This window comes from Megascapheus bottae, chromosome 5 (genome assembly GCF_031878675.1).
Source record: "Megascapheus bottae isolate mThoBot1 chromosome 5, mThoBot2.hap1, whole genome shotgun sequence".
Taxonomy (NCBI): domain Eukaryota; kingdom Metazoa; phylum Chordata; class Mammalia; order Rodentia; family Geomyidae; genus Megascapheus; species Megascapheus bottae.
This window is the reverse complement of record NC_143513.1, coordinates 27,065,124-27,084,038: the sequence shown is the minus strand read 5'-3', so window position 1 is coordinate 27,084,038 and position 18,915 is coordinate 27,065,124. Positions and strand designations below refer to the sequence as shown.

Here is an 18,915-nt window from a genome sequence, read left to right as displayed (position 1 = left end):
ACACATCATATAACATGCATACTATACAAATGGGCATCCTAATATTACACACATGTACACAATCTATACATGACACACAAATTTATACACATATATACCACATAAATACACACCACACAATACATACCCCATACACATACTACAAGTACATACATCACACATGATAGGTACTTATATCATATACACATGAATATAACACACTTCACACATGTGCACATACATCACATCTACACACTACAAATACACATATAGTATATGCCATGCATTATATCACATACAGCTCTCCATCACACAGGTACACACATAAGCATACCACATGCACATACAATTTTATATACATACACACACATAAATTTGCATAAATTTATATGCATGCATAAATTTATATATCAATACTACATAGCACATGCAACAATACGTGCATATACTTACAACCATCACACATGCATACGCACAATACATATACACATTATATACACAACTGCCACACAACACATTCATCACAAATACTCATACATTAATCACAACATGTGTATATATACCATGTATACATAACCAAGTGCATATCACACATTTGTTTCACTTTTCTCTAAAGATATTCCTAAGCCCTGCAGCCCACTCTCACCCCAATCTAGTCTGGGGTGACAAGTGGTATACCAAAAAACTGCCAGGTTGATCTGAACATCACCCCAATCTAGTCTGGGGTGACAAGTGGTATACCAAAAAACTGCCAGGTTGATCTGAACATCACTGTGGTTCTTAAGCCTTATGCACTGACCAACTAAACCCAAAGGCAATGTGGAAAGTTTGTGATTTAGAATTTACTTTGAAGTAGTTAGCCAAAGTATCCTGCCACAGAGGAGCCTTTCTGGCCATAGGTGCAAGAACGAGAGGATGGGAAAATCAATTTTGCAATGCTTCTATCCTATATTTTGAAAGAGGGATACTCTGCAACCAATTGGTATTTGCAGCAATACTTGCTGTCTACACAAGAAAGCATAAAGAGTGTAAAATACAGGATGTACAATACAGAAATATTTTACTTTTTGTGGGTTAAAGTATATTTTCCCCCTTTGTCACTTTTTAAAATTTCTGTATTTTTGTCTTGTATGTAAGCTTATGTGATTTGGAGAGGGGAAGGAGAAGCACAGAAGTGGTGTGACAAAGGGTGAACTAGGCAGGGAGACTTACTAAATGCTATGTTGAAAATGAACTATACAACTTGGGGGTTGTGGGTGGAAAGGGAAAAATTTTAAAAATTCTTCCCCAATGAGGAGGATGTGTGCACTGAATAGAATGTTAAAACTCCTTTCTGTCATAGTACCACTGATTTTGAACACATGAATTGAAAACTTACTAAGTTAGAGTGTTTCTGTATGAGGTGATTCACAGATGATGGCGTTGGAGAAGGTAAAAGCTGCAAGTTAGGAGCCTGAAAAGTTACATAGACAGTCAACAACCAAGACTATGAACTATCTATGCATGTAACTGTAACCTCTCTGTAAAATTAAATTAAAAAATTACTGGCATTACAAGAACAATATACATGCTAAGACAATGAATATTCTGAAAGCCTAGACAAGTACAGAAAACATTAGTGAAATGTTCTGTTTTCCAGAAGCTTGACTTTAAGATAACTAGTTATACAAATGTTAAACTCGCACAAAAATGATCTTGCTTCTTCAATTTGCAGCTAGATTATCTTTTACAATTAGTATGTTAAAAACAGAGGGATTATCTGCCATTCTCTTTCTCCAAATATATTTTTATAGAGGTCACTTTATCTCAGATTCATTTTCTGGTTTGTATTTAATATTTTTTTAAATTTTTTGTATGTGATTTGATGTGGCATTTGCTGACACTCATTTATTATTTTGTTTTGTGCTTAGTGTTTTATTAAATGTAAGTTATAAATATCTATAGCAAAAAAAATCTATAGCAAAAATTCTGAAGAGAAGCCAAAAAAAAAGTACAAACGCAAAGTGAATAAGAATCCAAACGATATGGTTTTGGTTATCCTCCAAAGAAGAACAAAAAAAAACCAAAACCCAAGCCACCAGGCACACAGAGTTGGACAAACAGCTCTCTGCTTTGCACCTTTTTTTCATAGCTCAACTGCAGCTCCTGTTCAGATGCTGCTAGATAATGTTTCTCCAGAGCTAAAATGGGGTTTATCGCTTCAGAAGAGATGCATTGCATAGATAAAAACAACTTCCTCTAGCTGCTGATTAGATAAGCCGGCTCACATCCGTACTCCAAACCCCACAGGCTGCCCAATCTCCAATGAAACCAGTTGTTGGCTGTTCTCTTCCCATCCTGAGCAATGCTCACCAGCCTCTCTCCCCTCCCCCAGGCCAAAGAAAAGCCACAGCCACTATCCACCCTGGACCATTCTGGTCTCCTGCCAGAGACTCTAAATTGAGGAGGATATTTCCTCCTGGGATAACCCGTTGAAAGTGCATGAATTCTCTTAGGATACCCAATTTCAGTCTTGAGACTTATGGTTAGTGAGGAAGGTTTTCTATTGCAATTGAATGAAGAAAAAATACTAGATTTATGTTATTACATAATCATTTCTTTTCCTGCTGGATTCCTAGGGGAGGGGAAGACAGAGTTTTTTTTTTCTACTCCCCCACGCTGGTCAAAATGTTCAAGGCAAAGAGCCATGTATCTCTGAACACTAGAGGTGTAAGAGGTAATCTTCCTCTTGACAACTGAAGGCCACCAAAAGATCCAAAGAAGAATATTCTAGAATGCACCGGGCATATATATGTATATATGTTTGCATATGAATATGTATAAATATAAATGTATTTATAAATATAATATGTTATCATATGTATCATACATTAAATATATGAATGATACACTATCTTTTCATCTCCAAACTCATATCTCCTTCTGACTAAAAGTAACTACTGTGTAACACTATTCTGATTGTCAATCCGTGCATTGCTGTGCTCATCTTTTTTTTTTTTTTTTTTTTTGAATGGTACCAGGGTTTTGAAGTTAGTGCCTTGCACTAGCTAGGCAGGTACTTTACTAATTGAGTTACACCTCTAGCCCCAAGCTTTGCTCATCTTAACATCTCCACCAATCTAGCTCTGGTTTCCAACTTAGTTCAACATTTCCTAATTCTGGATTTTCCCTTGGATTCAACTCTAGAGAACATATTCTCCTGGCATACTCTTCACTGTTACTTACCATACGATTTTTAAGTTTCAAGCCTTTTTTCTTCCTTTTGCTGGCCTATCCTTTTCCCTATCTAGGTTCCCTCTATCCATTAAGCTTGCTTTCCTGCCCACCATATGCATTCATGAGCAGGGCAGGGACAGGGAGTCCTTTATGTCTAGATAGTCCTGAGCGTGGAAAACAGTGCAGGCCATGCCCACAATCTCCAGCTAGCCTGGGAGGAAGAGCACCCAAGACCTGAGCACCTTTCAGTAGAACTTTGCAAACTGGACATGGACACATGGGGAAATGGGTACAGAAAGAGAGCAAGTCAGTAAGAAGCAAGAACTTGCCACATAGAGGATGACACTTGGAAGGAAGTGTTATTAAGTAAAAGCAGGAAATCACAAAGTTTTTGTTTTCAAATAACAGTCTCACCTGCTCTCTCAACTCAAATCCTGACATAGTCCCTCAAGGAAAGATTTAAGAGAACCTGATCAAGTGTTCACAATGTCAGCCTACTTTTCACCTCTCTGCATGTGTGTCCTGATAACTGAGTAAACTTAGGGCTACCTTAAGAGATCATTGAGTGCTTCCTCAGTTTCAAGCCAGTTCAGACACAACCACATCAGAGGGCTGAGAGCTCTCAATTTTTAAAGAGAGCTAGAGTGTCTCAGAGTTTTAAAGAGGCCACTTAAGAAGGATAAGCTAAGTAGCGGTACAGTCTCATTAAGTAAACCCATTCTGATGAATACATTTCTCCTTGCCAGAAAGCTCTCCTTTCCCTTTAACTTAAATTCTTCAGGCTGCATTTCAAATCCCTTGTTTCTTCTTACATAGACCTGGAAAAAAATCAGAAGTAAGCAAGGCCTCTTGGCCTAGCTTGGCATTCTGACTGTGTCCTATAGTCCTCTACACTTGTGCTAAGATCTTTTCCACCAATGAGACATGAAGCCTACTTTTCTCATGCTGGAATGATGACACTTATGTCAGCTTCCACCCAATCACAGAAGGCCGAGTTTAATCATTTCTCTCCAATTAATTTATTACCACGGTCTGTTCTTGTTTACATTCTTGTCAAGATCAGTGACACCTCCAGCAGTAATTACAGCCTTTTAAAACCCTCCCTTCCCTGTCTTTTTGAAAGCAAACACTCTTACTATCTCTCATGATCAAAACTTTTATCATCATTATGATCAAATCTTCACTGTTTTATTTTTCCCCATTTTTCCTTTTTGCCACAGGTTTTTTCCCCTAAGTTATCCACAGGGTCTACACTTTATCTGGAACACCAAGGGCCTTAAATCTCTTTTCATCTTTCCCTATTCCAACTAATGCCTTTATTTTCTGGTTGCATTCAATTGTTATAATAATTAATGGATTTCTCTCCGGTGCTTGGTGTTGTTACAATGTTACCTAACCTCTCTCTATTCTCACTTTAGCTACAACAGACTCTTTTATAAATCTCAGACTCCTTTATAAATCTTTAAGGTTTTTGTGTTACACAAATTGTATTATTTTTTAGCCTCCTCCTCTCAATCCTCCTCCTCCTTCTCCTCTTCTTCCCTTCTGAGTACTGTGACTCGATCCAAGACTTGATGCTCTACCAATTGAGTCAAACCTTTACTTCCAGCTTTTTGCCTGTTAATTGTAGCAAAGAATACATGTGTGTGTGTGTGTGTGTGTGTGTGTGTGTGTTTCTTTTTTGCCAGTCCTGGGGCATGAACTCAGGGCCTGAGCAATGTTCTTTGACTTTCTCAAGGCTAGAGCTCTAAACTTGAGCCACAGCACTGCTTCTGGCTTTTTCTATGTATGTGGTACTGAGGAGTCAAACCTGAGTTTTAGTGCATGCTAGGCAAGCACTCTACCACTAGGCCAAACGCCTGGCCTTCTAGGCTGGCTTCAATCCAGCGTTCCTTAGATGTCTGTCTCCTAAATAGCTAGGATTATAGGCATAGCCACTAGCTCCTAGTCCTTTTTGTCCCTTTTACAAATTTTATTTTTGCCATTGCTGGGGCATGAACTCAGGGCCTGAGTGCTGTCTCTTAGCTTTTTCCACTCAAGAATGGTATTTTTCTCACTTGAGCCAGAGTTCTCCATTTGGCTTTTTGCTGGCTAACTGAAAATGAGAGTCTCATGGACTTTTTTGCCCAGGTTGGTTTTTAACTGTGATCCTTAGATCTCAGCTTCCTGAGAAGGACAGGGCATTGTCCACCCCCCTTGTTTGTCCTATTTATTTCATGTCTTCAATAAAATGTACCTGTTTTTTTAAGTGTAATATGCAAATTAAACCTGAGACATGTGTTTAGCTGTTCTTGGTCCTTTGAAATGAGGAAACTGAGGCTCAAGGAAGAAAATGGCCAGCAGTAGTGATTTTCAGTGTCCGTCCCTTCCTATGAAGGGGTTTCCTCTTCTTTTCCTGCTGCTGTCCCTTCACATTCTTTGTACTTTTTACTCATTTTCATGGAATGATTTGATAAAATATAGCCTCAAATTTTTATTTTTAGTATTGGTCTTTAATGTTATATACACAGTCCATTGGTTGAGTTCTACCCATTATAAATTATCTTAACAGATAACCCATTGCCCCTTGCTAAAGCAAGTAGATTTTCATGAGGATTGATAGAGCATGGTCTCTCCCTAAGAGTGGCTTTTATAGATGTCTTTCTCTTGGCGAGTGCTCTGGGGTGCCCTTTATTCCTGGCTTTCTCTTCCACCCCTTTTCTGCCTGGTGCCTAATGCGCTTTACTGGCCATGAGCAATGACTCCTGTGACCTCCAGCTGTACATAGGGCCTTCCTGTCCCAATGTTTGGGGCTCATTTCAAACAGTTTTCTCTGCCTGTCCCCAGCAAATCAAGCAAACCAGGCATTTTCCCAGAGTCAATCAATTTCACAATTCTGCACTTCCTGTTTTTAAACCTAGTCTTGAAGGAAAAAGTAGACTTAAAATCATGTCTCAGGTGGCAAAAAAAATGAGAGGAACTTCCAGGAAGTGACAATCAACTCCAACTTCAAGGTATAACATAGACTAGGAACTCATCATTGGATGAAGGGGATATTGTCCAGGGCAACAGCAGCCAATGCCAACCAAGGCAGAGGCCCAGCCAAGGCTGTCACTCACTGGAAGGTCAAAAGGATGAGGAATGTAGGATATTTTTCTAGTACTCATGACCATGACCTATTACCTATACCAAACAAACTTCATATTCCTCTCCACTCTCTAGGAATCAGCTTGACTTTCAGTTCCTTAAAGGATGCCCACACCATGAGAAATCCACAGAACCCGCCCCCTCCCCAACCTAGTTACTGTAGGGATTTCATGGCAAACCCTCTACCAAGCCAGTATCCTAACTCTTAACTCTGGGCTCTCAGGACATCATGAGGTCTATAGACACCATCTTTTGGCTCCTGGCCCTCAAGCCCTTTTTATTACTATGAACATCTCAGACTTGTTTGGGGCAGCTCTTTGTGTCCCTGTTAACTGAGGAACCAGTACTCGTGCTTCAGGGATTAAACTAGTGAGATAATCCAGGGGCACATACCCCCAAAATTAGCTCTTCATATGGCTTCCCCCTTTGCAGTTTTTTTAATCATTTAGTGCCATTATTAGCTTGATGATATTGTTATTTAAGTTGACCTTTTAATTTGTAAATACGTGTATCTACTAGGAATGTGTGTTGTACGATACAGGACATAGCAGAGCAGAATCACTTGCCACACTCAGAAGATAATCTGCAAAATGAAGCATGCTTTCACCTGGGATCATGGCCTGGTGGTAGAGAGCTCACTAGCATGCACAAAGCCCTGGGTTTGAGTCCTCAGTACCAGATACATAGAGTAAAGTCAGAAGTGGTGCTGTACAAGAACAGGCCTGAAGACCAATGGAATAGAACTGAAGACCCAGATATCAAACCACAGACCTATGGCCACCTAATCTTTGACAAGTGAGCCAAAAAAATAGAATGGGAGAAAGACAGCCTCTTTAACAAGTGGTGCTGGCAGAACTGGTTAAGCACCTGCAGAAAAGTAAAGCTGGATCCTTCTTTGCACTAGAATTAACTCCAAATGGATCAAAGACCTGGAGGTAAAAGCTGACACACTGAAAACTCTACAGGAAGGAATAGGAGATACACTAGGCCTCCTTGGCACAGGTCGAAACTTTCTTAATAAGGACCAAGAATCACAACAAATCAGAGAAAGGCTGGATAAGTGGGACTGCATTAAACTGCAGAGCTTTTGTATGGCAAAGGACATAGCTAGTAAACTAATCAGGAAGCCTACAGAGTGGGAGAAGCTCTTCACCAACCAAACAACGGACAAAGGCCTCATATCTAAAATATATCAACAACTCAAAAAATTGAATCACTCCAAAACTAACCTCCAAAGTAACAACCATCCCATTAAAAAATGGGCCAAAGACTTAAAGAGAGTCTTCTCTGAAGAAGAAACAAAAATGGCCTATAGACACATGAAGAAATGCTCAACATCTCTGGTCATAAAAGAAATGCAAATCAAAACAACTCTAAGATTCCACCTCACTCCAGCTAGAATGGCCAGGATCAGGAAAACGAATGACAACAGATGCTGGAAGGGATGTGGCCAGGAGGGATCACTACTACACTGTTGGTGGGAGTGCAAACTCATTCAACCACTATGGAAAGCAGTGTGGCAGTGCCTCAAAAGGCTAAACATAGAACTCTCCTATGACCCAGCAATTCCACTACTCGGCATTTACCCAACCACCCAGAAACAAGGACATACTAAACCCACTAGCACAACAATGTTCATTGCAGCACTATTCACCATAGCAAAGATATGGAACCAACCTAGATGTCCCTCAGTGGATGAGTGGATCAACAAGTTGTGGTATTTGTACACAATGGAATTCTATGCTGCTGTCAGAAAGAATGACATTGCCCCATTTGTTAGGAAATGGAAAGACTTAGAAAAGATCATATTAAGTGAAGTAAGCCAGACTCAAAGGAACTTAGGCTCAATGGTTTCCCTCATTTGTCATAATCAGTAGAAACCTTGGGCTCTCCTAGCAGAGATTTGCAATAGAGCAAAACCTTGATACAGAAGGCCATATAGTAGGACGCTAAATGAAAGGATCTCTAGGATATAGAAACATAAGCCATATAATGAATGATTGTTGTTCTTAAGGTACTATATTATCTCTCATCTCTTTTGCTGTCCCTTGGTTATCTCATATTGTTACAGTCTCTCACTTTGTTACCTGATATATCAGATATATTTGCATTTGGTTATTTGAAATTGGATAGGGAAGGGGGGAAAACCAAGATGGGGGGGGGTGGAGGGGCGAGTAATGGGGACCAAGACATGTGAAAGGGTATCATCAATGTATGGGAATTAATGCACCATCTATCTGGCAAATATCATGTAACCCTTCTATTAATTACAATAAAAATATATGAAAAAAAAGAAGTGGTGCTGTGGCTCAAGTGGAAGAGTGCTAGCCTTGAGAAAGATCAAGGACAGTGCTCAGGCCCTGAGTTCTAGCCCCAGGATTGGCATAAATAAATAAATAAATAAATAAAGCATGCTTATGTGCATCCCAATTTTGACAAACCCTGAAATAATGTCTATGACCTTACAAGGGGGGTGGTCCACAAGGGCTGTTTTTCTTCCTCCCACTTCCTTTCCACAGAGACTTGCTATTGCCTAATAGAAACTAATAAACTTGCAAATTTACCTGTTGTATGCATTCCTTATACCAAATGGCTTTAGTCCTATTTTTTTGCCATTAATTGCATTGCTATTATACCCAATACTAACTTCATTTCTAAGGCACATGGTACCATACACAATGTGTTTTCTAGTGACAGAATCAGGATATCCCATAGAAAAAGAAGTCGTGGGGCTTATATGGCCACATTCTTGCAGTGTACCTCTTTATATCTCTCTTTGATGTAAATAAGCAGTCTCAATATCATACCTTTATCCTCCCCCCCCCTCTCTCTCTCCCTGCCAGTCCTGGGCTTGAATTCAGGGCATGAACACTATCCTTGGAGTTTCCCAAAGCTAGAGCTTTACCACTTAAGCCATAGCACCATTTCTGGCTTTTTTTCTATGTATGTGGTACCAAGAAATTGAACCCCGGACTTCATGCATGCTAGGCAAGCACTCTACCACTAGGCCAAACTCCCAGCCCAATCTTCTCTCTCTTTTTAAATATGTAGATATTCCAAGGAGTAAGGACTCACTAGCTTATGAGAACATGGCACAATGGAATGAAAACAAGTCTTTTTTTTTTTGCCAGTCCTGGGCTTGAGCTCAGGGCTTGAGCACTGTCCTTGGACTTTCTCAAGGCTAGAGCTCTACCATTTGAGCCTCAGCACCACTTCCAGCTTTTTTTCTATGTATGTGGTACTGAGGGATCGAACCCGGGTCTTCATGCATGCTAGGCAAGCACTTTAACCACTAGGCCAAACTCCCGGCCGAAAACAAGTCTTTAAGTCAGAAACTGAGTTTAATTCTGACTCCATCACTTGATATGGGTTAAATCAATGAGTTCCTCTAAGCTTTTCTCTAAAATGGGTAGGGAAAATAGTTTCCCATGCACGAATGTGTAAATTACCAGTGGAGTGATTTGGGATTATTCCCTTCCCATCCCCTTATGAAAAGGGATATGGATGTTTGCTAACTTGGATAACCTACATTTCTCTGAAATATTCTGACTTTGACTTGTTTTATAATTGCTTAACACTTACTAATTTTCCACGCAGTCTAATTATTTGAACAAGTTTGTAACAGGTGCCCAAGGGTTATGCGTTAGTCAACCTTCTATTTCTACTTATATCTGACCTTTAACAGTGGATATTGTAGGGCTAACATATCATCCTGGGGAGGCTTCTAACCAACCTAGAGCTCTAAAGAAAAGTCACCTGTGGTTACAGCACATAAAATGCTCACCAGAGCCAGGCACGGTGACCTGTAATCCTAGCTACTCAAGAGGCTGAGATCTGAGGATTGCAGTTCAAAGCCAGCCCAGGCACTAAAGACCCTAAAGATTGTGAGACTCTTATCTTCAATTAACCACTAGAAAACTGGAAGTGATGCTGTGGCTCAAGAGAAAGGGCAGTAGCCTTGAACTGAAGAGCTCAGGGACAGTGCCCAGGCCCAGAGTCCAAGCCACACAACTGACCAAAAAAGAAATGCCCACAAGATTTAATTTTCATTCAGATTCACTGAGGATGGAGGGAGTAATGGGGACACACATCCCATAGAAGAGTGACCCTAAACTCTATCACTCTCTGGCCTGTGATGGTTCTCTTCTGACATGCAAGAGGATCCGCCCATCTCCTTACTGTATTTCCTTAACTTGACTGCTGAAGGAAACAGTGGATAAATTGCCTTATGTCCCTTAATCACTGCCTTGGAAGGACACTAGTGGTTTCATAAAAACTGAGCATGTGGCAGCCTAAAGGTTGCCAGGACAAACATGCCATGATCACTTACCCATGCCACGCTCACTCTTGGAATTCTGCTGTCCTCCAGAAGTGGTGGAAAGGTCTTCAGGGACAGGCATGGGTTCATCACCATCATCTGGAGTATCACTGACGGGGGGGCTATCCTTTCCTGCAGAGACAAACAGAGGTGTGAGGTTCCAGTAGTCATGGCCCCAGAAGCCTACTTGTTCAAGCCTCACCTGGACAGCTAGAGAAGGCTTCATGAGGAGGTGGTAATTAGACTGAGCAGATGCTTCCTGGCTGAGACAAACCTTTTTCTTGCACTATCATTGGCCAGGCCTCAGTCGCTCAAGCCTGTGATGCAAGCTATTCAGGAGGCTGAAATCTGAGGATTGTGGTTCCAAGCCAGCCCAGGTAGGAAACGCCTATCAAACACACACACACACACACACACACACACACACACACACACACACACAAAGGCAGAAGTGGACCTGTGGCTCAAGTGGTAGAGTACTAGCCTTGAGCAAAAAAGAAAATCTCGGGGACAGTGCCTAGAGTTCAAGCCCCAGGACTGGCACAAAACCAAACCAAAACAAAAAATTGAACATCATAGCTCTCCCCATGAGAGCTAGAGATATGTGAAAGAAAAGAAAAAACAAATCACTTATAATCCCACACAATCCTACTGTTAAAATTAGAATGTTACACACATATATATTTATTATATATAATAAATTATATATCTATATATTATGTGATAGCATATTACTTTTCAAATTATGCCATCATTTAAATCATTTAACTCAAGGCCTTCTACTCTATCTGGGCCTTCCTTCCTTTCTTCCTTTTTTCCTTCCTTCCTTCCTTCCTTCCTTCCTTCCTTCCTTCCTTCCTTCCTTTCTTCCTTCCAGTCATTCTCTCTCTCTCTCTCTCTCTCTCTCTCTCTCTCTCTCTCTCTCTCTCTCTCTCTCTCTCTCTCTCCTCTCTGTCTCTCTCTGTCTCTCTCTCTCTCTCTGTGTCTCTCTACCCCCCCCTTCTCTTTCTCCTTCCTTTTCTTTTCCATTTACTCATGGAGGGTGTGCTACCCCTTGAGCCATACCACTAGTATGGCATTTTCCTGGTTAAATGGAGATGGACTCTTTGAGACATTTCTGCCTAGGATGGCTTTAAACACCAACTTTTACATCTCAGCCTCCTGGGCAGCTTGGATTGTAGGTATGAGCTACTGGCATCTGGCAAAATAAGCTAGCTTTTAGACATTTTCACAGAAATTATCTCTTGGTCAGGGCCCATTCTTCCATAATTTTGCTTATAATATATACATGATGATTTATTTGAATTCTACTTTTGGACTTAAGTATTGTTTTTCATTTTTTTCTTAATGACCAAACTATTGTCTGTTATCCACTGAACATTCTTATAGCCAATCTCTATGCCTATTTTCACTGATTTGTTACTATCAAAAAAGTTCTTCTCCAGAAATTCAGTGGTCATCTTACAAAAAAAAAATTTCTTCCCACATTCTGAAAAAAGTTTTTCTGTATGGCATTTCCCACTTACTCCCCACAAATTTCTTTCAGTTAACCTTGTACTGGGTTGTTTGTGAGGATCTCTTACTCAAAACTACATAGGCCGGGTCTCTTTTTCTTGCAAAAGCCAGTAAGCTCTTTCTCTAGTTGCTTAATTGACATAGCCAAATAGGGAGCAGCTGCTCTGAGAAGAATGGAAAGGGCTCTGTAACCATTGCAGAAATAATCCTATTCCTGCATGCAAAGCTCTGTCACCATTTATTCTCTTAGTAACAGGAATAAACTACAATCCACACAAATAAAAAATGGCTTATGCTTCTTCACCAAGTAGTATTTGCCAAATAAAATTAGTTTTTACAGAGCACTATTTTTATTTTGAAAGGGTTAGAATTAACTTTGGCTGGTACAGGTAGGAATGAGGACTACTGTTCTACTCTGAAGAATCCAGTGTTGGGGAAGTATAACATGGTTCCTTCCCATAGAAGCTGAAAGTCCCACAGCTTCTGTTCTTCCGGAGCTAACTTAACCTTGAGTCAAGAGACACAAACCACATGTGAGACAGTCACGGAAACCAACCCAGGATTGCTACTTGAAGAAGAGTTAGTATCAAGATTCTCAAAGTTCCAGATATGATTGTAGATGTTTTGCAAGCTGGCAACTCAGCTTGCAAAAAATAGGCAAGATGACTGACCCCTGTGGATAAGCCCTGAATTGGGGAGAGCATATAAGTGACAAATCAGATGTAAAAATGTCTAGAAAATATGATGAGGACTCATGTACCGTGTCTCTATTGGTCTGAATAATAAAACTCCTACAAGAATGACACCAACATTTTAGGTGACTGGCAAGACCAGTAAAATCACCCCCAATGTACAAAAGAACCTTTACTGGAATCTTTAAAATAGAACCTGCCCAAGTACAGAGGAGGTGCTTTGGGGAATAGTATTACATTCTCTAGGAAATAGACATTACGATACAATATTCCAACTTAGCTGTAATTAGTGCAATTGGCATATTTTCAGAGAGAGCATTATTGAGTATATTTGGATAGCCAATACAAGATAAATAGTTAAAGATAGGGCAAGATCATAAGAATTTCCCAAGGAAAAGCAAAAAGCCAAAGAGAAATTGATTGAAAGTGCTCATATTACACTAAAACTTGGGCATGTGCTTTAAGTCAGTGCTGGTTTTATTGCCCTAAAAATAGAAAACTTTAAAAGTAACAGGAGCTAGGCGCCAGGTGGCTCATACCTGTAACCCTAGCTACTCAGGAGGCTGAGATCTGAGGACTGCAGTTAGAAGTCAGCTCCGGCGGGGAGTCTATAAGATTCTTATTTCTAAGCAATCACCAAAAAGTTGCAAGTGGAACTGTGGTACAAGTGGTAAAGGGCCAGCATTGAGCACAAAAGCTAAAAGACAATGTCCAGGCCATGAGTTCAACCCTAGGACTGCTGCACGCACACTAACACAGTAGCTGAATGTCAGTGCTATTTTCACCTCTGTAAGGAAAAATTCAGAATAGGAGAATACAGGAAGCATACACATCATGTGACCACTCTTAGTTTTGTGTGACAGTCTAAAATAATGTTTTTCAACCCGTGAGGGTTTAAGAAAGGTGGTCAGAGGAAGTCTTCTTTTCAGTTGTAGCAAAATAATCTTATACAAACTTTTCTGAAAATAAAACAAATCTGGCCGGGAGTTTGGCCTAGTGGTAGCGTGCTTGCCTAGCATGCAGGAAGACCCGGGCTCGATTCCTCCATACCACATACATAGCAAAAAGCCGGAAGTGGTGCTGAGGCTCAAGTGGTAGAGTGCTAGCCTTGAGAAAGTCCAAGGGCAGTGCTCAAGCCCTGAGCCCAAGCCCAGGACTGGCAAAAAAAAAAAAAAATCTATATAAAATGGTGGCACTGTAAAATGTAGAGGCTGGATTAGCAGAGACCAGGCCATTTGCTTTCACAAAGCCTGGTAATAAGGTGGGTGCTGGTGGCCCATACCTGTAATCCTAGCAATCAGGAGGTTGAGATCTGAGGCTGGTGGGTTCAAGTCAGCCTGGGTGGAAAAGTCTGTGACATTCTCATCTCCAGTTACCCCCCAGAAGTGAGGCTTCGGCTCAAGTGGTAGAGGGCTGGCCTTGAGCACAACTGCATAGGGACAGCATCCAGTGCCTAAGTTTAAGCCTCAAGATTGACACACACACACACACACACACACACACACACACACACACACACACACACACAGCCTTGTAATGTGACTGCATAGAGAGGACAACCTTTGTCCTAAGAAGGTGGCTCAACTTGTATAGTGTACTCTGGGTGTGTATGTCTACCCTGGAATTCGTCACCTTTCATTAAGGAGTAAGTGTAAAACACTTTTTTGAATTTTTAAAAACTATGGTCATCATTGTAATAACTCTGGAGTTCTCTGTGATGTTCTGAGCCCTCATTTATGGCATGATACATGAGGATCAAGAAATGACTGTGTAGGATCAGGACATAGCCAATAATGGCATGCCATACTTTGGTCTCAATTCATGCTAAAATACATCTAAGTAGCTCTCAATTTCCTGTTTATTTTTAGTTTAACTAATATAATAAATTATTCCCTAATAATTTATTAGGAAATAATATCAATTAGAGCTGTGAAGGATGTTGATATCAGCAGATGTGCATCTGAAGAATGACATCTGTCCTGAGTTCTGGCTCTCAAGGGTCCTTAATCTTGTATCTTGATACTTTTATATATTTATTTTTTTCTACATGGAAGAAAGAGTAATGAGAACAGTAGGGATTGTGATTCTAAAATCATGATCAATAGAAACTCTCAAAGCAGAAGAAACCACACGGGGAGAAAGGAGAATAAAAAAGTAGCCCCCTTGCTCATAGAGGAATAAAGTAAAAAGTCAAAATCGGAAGGAGCCAAGTTGGACGCACTCACCTTCCCGCCAAGAGTTGGGTCTTAATTCAACCTTGTTTTGCCTTAGTTTACTGATGGGTTTTAAGAGATCCTCTGATTTGCCTAAAAGCCCCCTAGTGTGAGTTGTGGTTGCTGAGACATTAACCGCTGATGTGTGTCCAGGCCCAGGGATCTACATTCCTTCACTGCTGGAAGACATCCAAGATGAAAGTTTACACTTTATGAAAACCTTCATGATGGGTGAAACGGTTTTGTATATTGACTTTCAACACATTTGCCCTATCATTCAAAATGTGAAACCATGCAAAGATAACAAAATATTTTTTAAGACAAAACACGAAGTCTTCAATGAACACAAATACAATACACTGTAGTAAGATCTTTGGAATTTAGGTCTAGATTGACCACCTGGAAGAGGGGGAAGTGATATGCTTCATATCTTTCTTCAAGTGTGATGAAATGCTAAAAAACCCAATGTTTGCCTAGTTCAAAGGCCTGTGGGGAGACAATGATTATGAATTTTCATATGGTAAATAAACATATCATATTATCTGATAAGCTGTAACATACTAAAGAAACATGTATAGTACCAAGTTTCACCTCTTCCTAAGAGCATGCATAATGACATGCAAATGCACATAAGTAGACATTGCAAGACAGCAAGTACTTAAGTGGAATGTTTTAGAAGATGTAATAAGATATCACTTGTTTAGCGAAATGAAAGAAACTTCTGGCTAATTTACAAATGTGCCAAATTATATTTAACTCACCATTAAATATTATAAACAAAGCACTGTCTATAAGAAGTTTTTATGGGCAAATTAGATGAGAAATTCTATCATTAGCTTATCAAACTGCATGCAAATGATTTCTGAAGTAGAATATAGCTCACCAAGCAAAGTTCTGGTATAACTCCCTATCTCAAATGCATGTGTTTTAAATATGTACAATTACTCAAGGGACCAAAATTCCTGGAGTAAATAAAAGTGCCATGAATACAGATCCTCTGTTCTGTTATAGAAGTGTGAGACAGTTTCAATCTAGGCCTTAAAACTACAGACTACAGCTGACAACACTCTAGAGCCATCTCTGGTTTTTTATGGGACTTCTTGTTCCTACTTAAATTATCCAAGTTACTTAAGTTATCTAAGGCTCAGGGATTTGTAATTTGGAGATAACTATATCCTCTTCAGCGGGTCTTTGTATGGTGGAAATGAGAAAATACTTAGGGCAACGTTTGTCTAATACAAAGAATTTAATCCAAGTGATTTTAACCAGATTACAATACCCTCAATTTACTATTTAAGGCATAGTTCTTGTGTCTATATTCCCCAAAAGACATAAACAGAATTGAGAAATATCCAATAGCAAGGGTTACAGAAGCCAGGGGGTCTTAAGAATCAACTGACTTGGCCGCCAGGAGCTGGTGGCTCACGTTTGCAATCCTAACTACTCAGGAGGCTGAGATCCGAAGAACACAGTATGGAAGCCAGGCCAGACAGGAAAGACCTTGAGACTCACATCTCCAATTAACCATCAAAAATCCAGAAATGGAGGCATGACTCAAGTGGTAAGGCACCAGTCTTGAATAAAAAAGCTACTTTCCAGTGCCTGAGTTTAAGCTCCAGTAACAGTACAAAAACAAATAGATAAATAAATAAATAAATAAATTTAACTGGCTCAAGTCCCAATTGATATGGAAAATCCACAGTGGTCCAGGAAAAAAAAGTAACCATCTCAGGTCTCATTGTTGAAATTAGAAAGGGATGCTAAGATATTCTCCTATCTCCTATGACCCAGTTTTTCACAGATCATCTAATTAATCAGAAGCTAAACCAAAAGATAATGCACATTCATTACTAGTATTTTCTAAAAACTATCAAAAAAGAAAGAACAAAGAATTGGTAAGTGATAGGAGAGCTCATTCAGACCTGTTTCCTCCACATCTACAAGCCATACTTTTGGAAGGCTAACTAAGACACTGAACTAAGACATAGTTCAAAAAATGATAGATTTGAAAAAAAAAGCAAGTATTAGATATTTCTGCTTCCAAGTACTTTACATACATGAGGGAGAATCCTATGAATTACTGATACTTGATTATTTAATTTAAATTATTATTTTATTTATTTATTTATTTATTTATTTATTTATTTATTTATTTTGTTGGTTGTGGGGTTTGAACTCATGGGCCTGGGTGCTGTCCCTGAGCTCTTCAGCTCAAGGCTACCAACCTATTCCTGGGGCCTGGGCACTGTCCCTGTGCTTTTGAGCCACAATATCACTTCCAGTTTTCTAGTGGTTAATTGAAGATAAGAGTCTCTCAGTCTTTCATGCCTGGGCTGGCTTTGAACTGTGATCCTGAGATCTCAGCCTCCTGAGTAGCTAGGCTTACAGACGTGCGCCAGCCAGCCTGGCTCTTAATTATTTAATTTAAAAAAGAGTGTAAATAAACATATGATATTATTTGATAAGCTGTAACATACTAAAGAAACATGTATAGTACCAAGTTTCCACCTCTTCCTTAGAGCATGCATAATGACATGCAAATGCACATAAGTAGACATTGCAAGACAGCAAGTACTTAAGTGGAATGTTTTAGAAGATGTAATAAGATATCACTTGTTTAGCGAAATAAAAGAAACTTCTGGCTAATTTACAAATATGCCAAATTATATTTAACTCACCAAAAAAAGCTGAAAACGGAGCTATGGAGCACTAGTCTTGAGCAAAAATTTTAGCTAAGGGACAGTGACCAGGTCCTGAGTTTAAGGGCCAAATTAAAAATAAATAATTAAGTCAATTTGGCTGGGTGGCTAATGCCTAGCTACTCAGGAGGCTGAGATTTGGTGATCCTGGTTCAAAGCTAGCCACAGCATGAAATTCCATAAGACTCTTATCTCCAATTAACCAACAAAGAGCTAGAAATAGTGCCATGGCTCAAAGCAGTTGGTAGAGGAGTAGCCTTGAGCACAAAAGCTGAAGAATAGTGCCCAGGCTCTGAGTTCAAGCCAATTTTTTGTTTGGCTAAATACATATCCTTACACCCTAACTGCCATCTCTCCAGCATTAGAGATGACAAAAACACATACTGGTTTTAATTAAAGAAAAATCATCCACACTTGAAGCAGACAAAATATTTCTTTTTCTTTTTTGCACCAGTCCCGCGGCTTGAACTTGTAGCCGGAGTACTGACCTTGGGCTTCTCAAAGCTAGAGCTCTACTGCTTTAGTCATAGCACCACTTTCAGCTTTTTCTATGTATATAGGGAATTGAACCCGGGTCTTTGTGCATGCTAGGCAAGCAATCTACCACTAGGCCAAACTTCCAGTCCCATGACAAAATATTCTTTAATTTTTCACTAATTATACCATTGCTTGGAATGCTCCCAAATATTTTAGGGTTTAGAAATGGTAATTTCTTTGCTCAGAAAAGGAGTACCTTTTCCAGGAAGACTTCTTGTCACATCCCCCCGCCTCTTCCTGTTCCTGCTAGCAGCTATCTTCTCTTTTAAGCAGAGCCCAGAACAAATTACACATTTAGCATAATGTTAATAAAGATAAAAACTTATCAGATGCAAATGAGGCTTTTCTTTTTCTTTCTTTATTCTTTTCTTTCTTTCTTTTTTTTTTTGCCAATCCTGGGCTTAAGCTCAGGGCCTGAGCACTGTCCTTGGATTTTCTCAAGGCTAGAGCTCTACCACTTGAGCTACAGCACCACTTCTGGCTTTTTTCTATGTATTCAGTACAGAGGAATCGAACCCAGTTCTACATGCATGCTAGGCAAGCATTCTACCACTAGGCCAAACTTCCAGCTCTGGCTTTTCTTATTTTGTTACCCAGAAGTGTCATGGAATACTGACTAG

General features: G+C 39.8%; 1 protein-coding gene across 6 annotated transcripts in view; it reads right to left on the bottom strand.

Moving 5' to 3' along the window:
* The window catches only part of Ikzf1 (IKAROS family zinc finger 1), a 104,014-nt gene that overhangs the window by 66,208 nt on the left and 18,891 nt on the right, over window positions 1-18,915 (bottom strand). For all 6 annotated transcript variants that reach the window (XM_090332832.1, XM_090332833.1, XM_090332836.1 and 3 more), the window contains exon 3: window positions 10,652-10,771. In XM_090332832.1, the coding sequence (XP_090188958.1) occupies window positions 10,652-10,771 (120 nt within the window). The remainder of the gene's footprint in view (window positions 1-10,651; window positions 10,772-18,915) is intronic.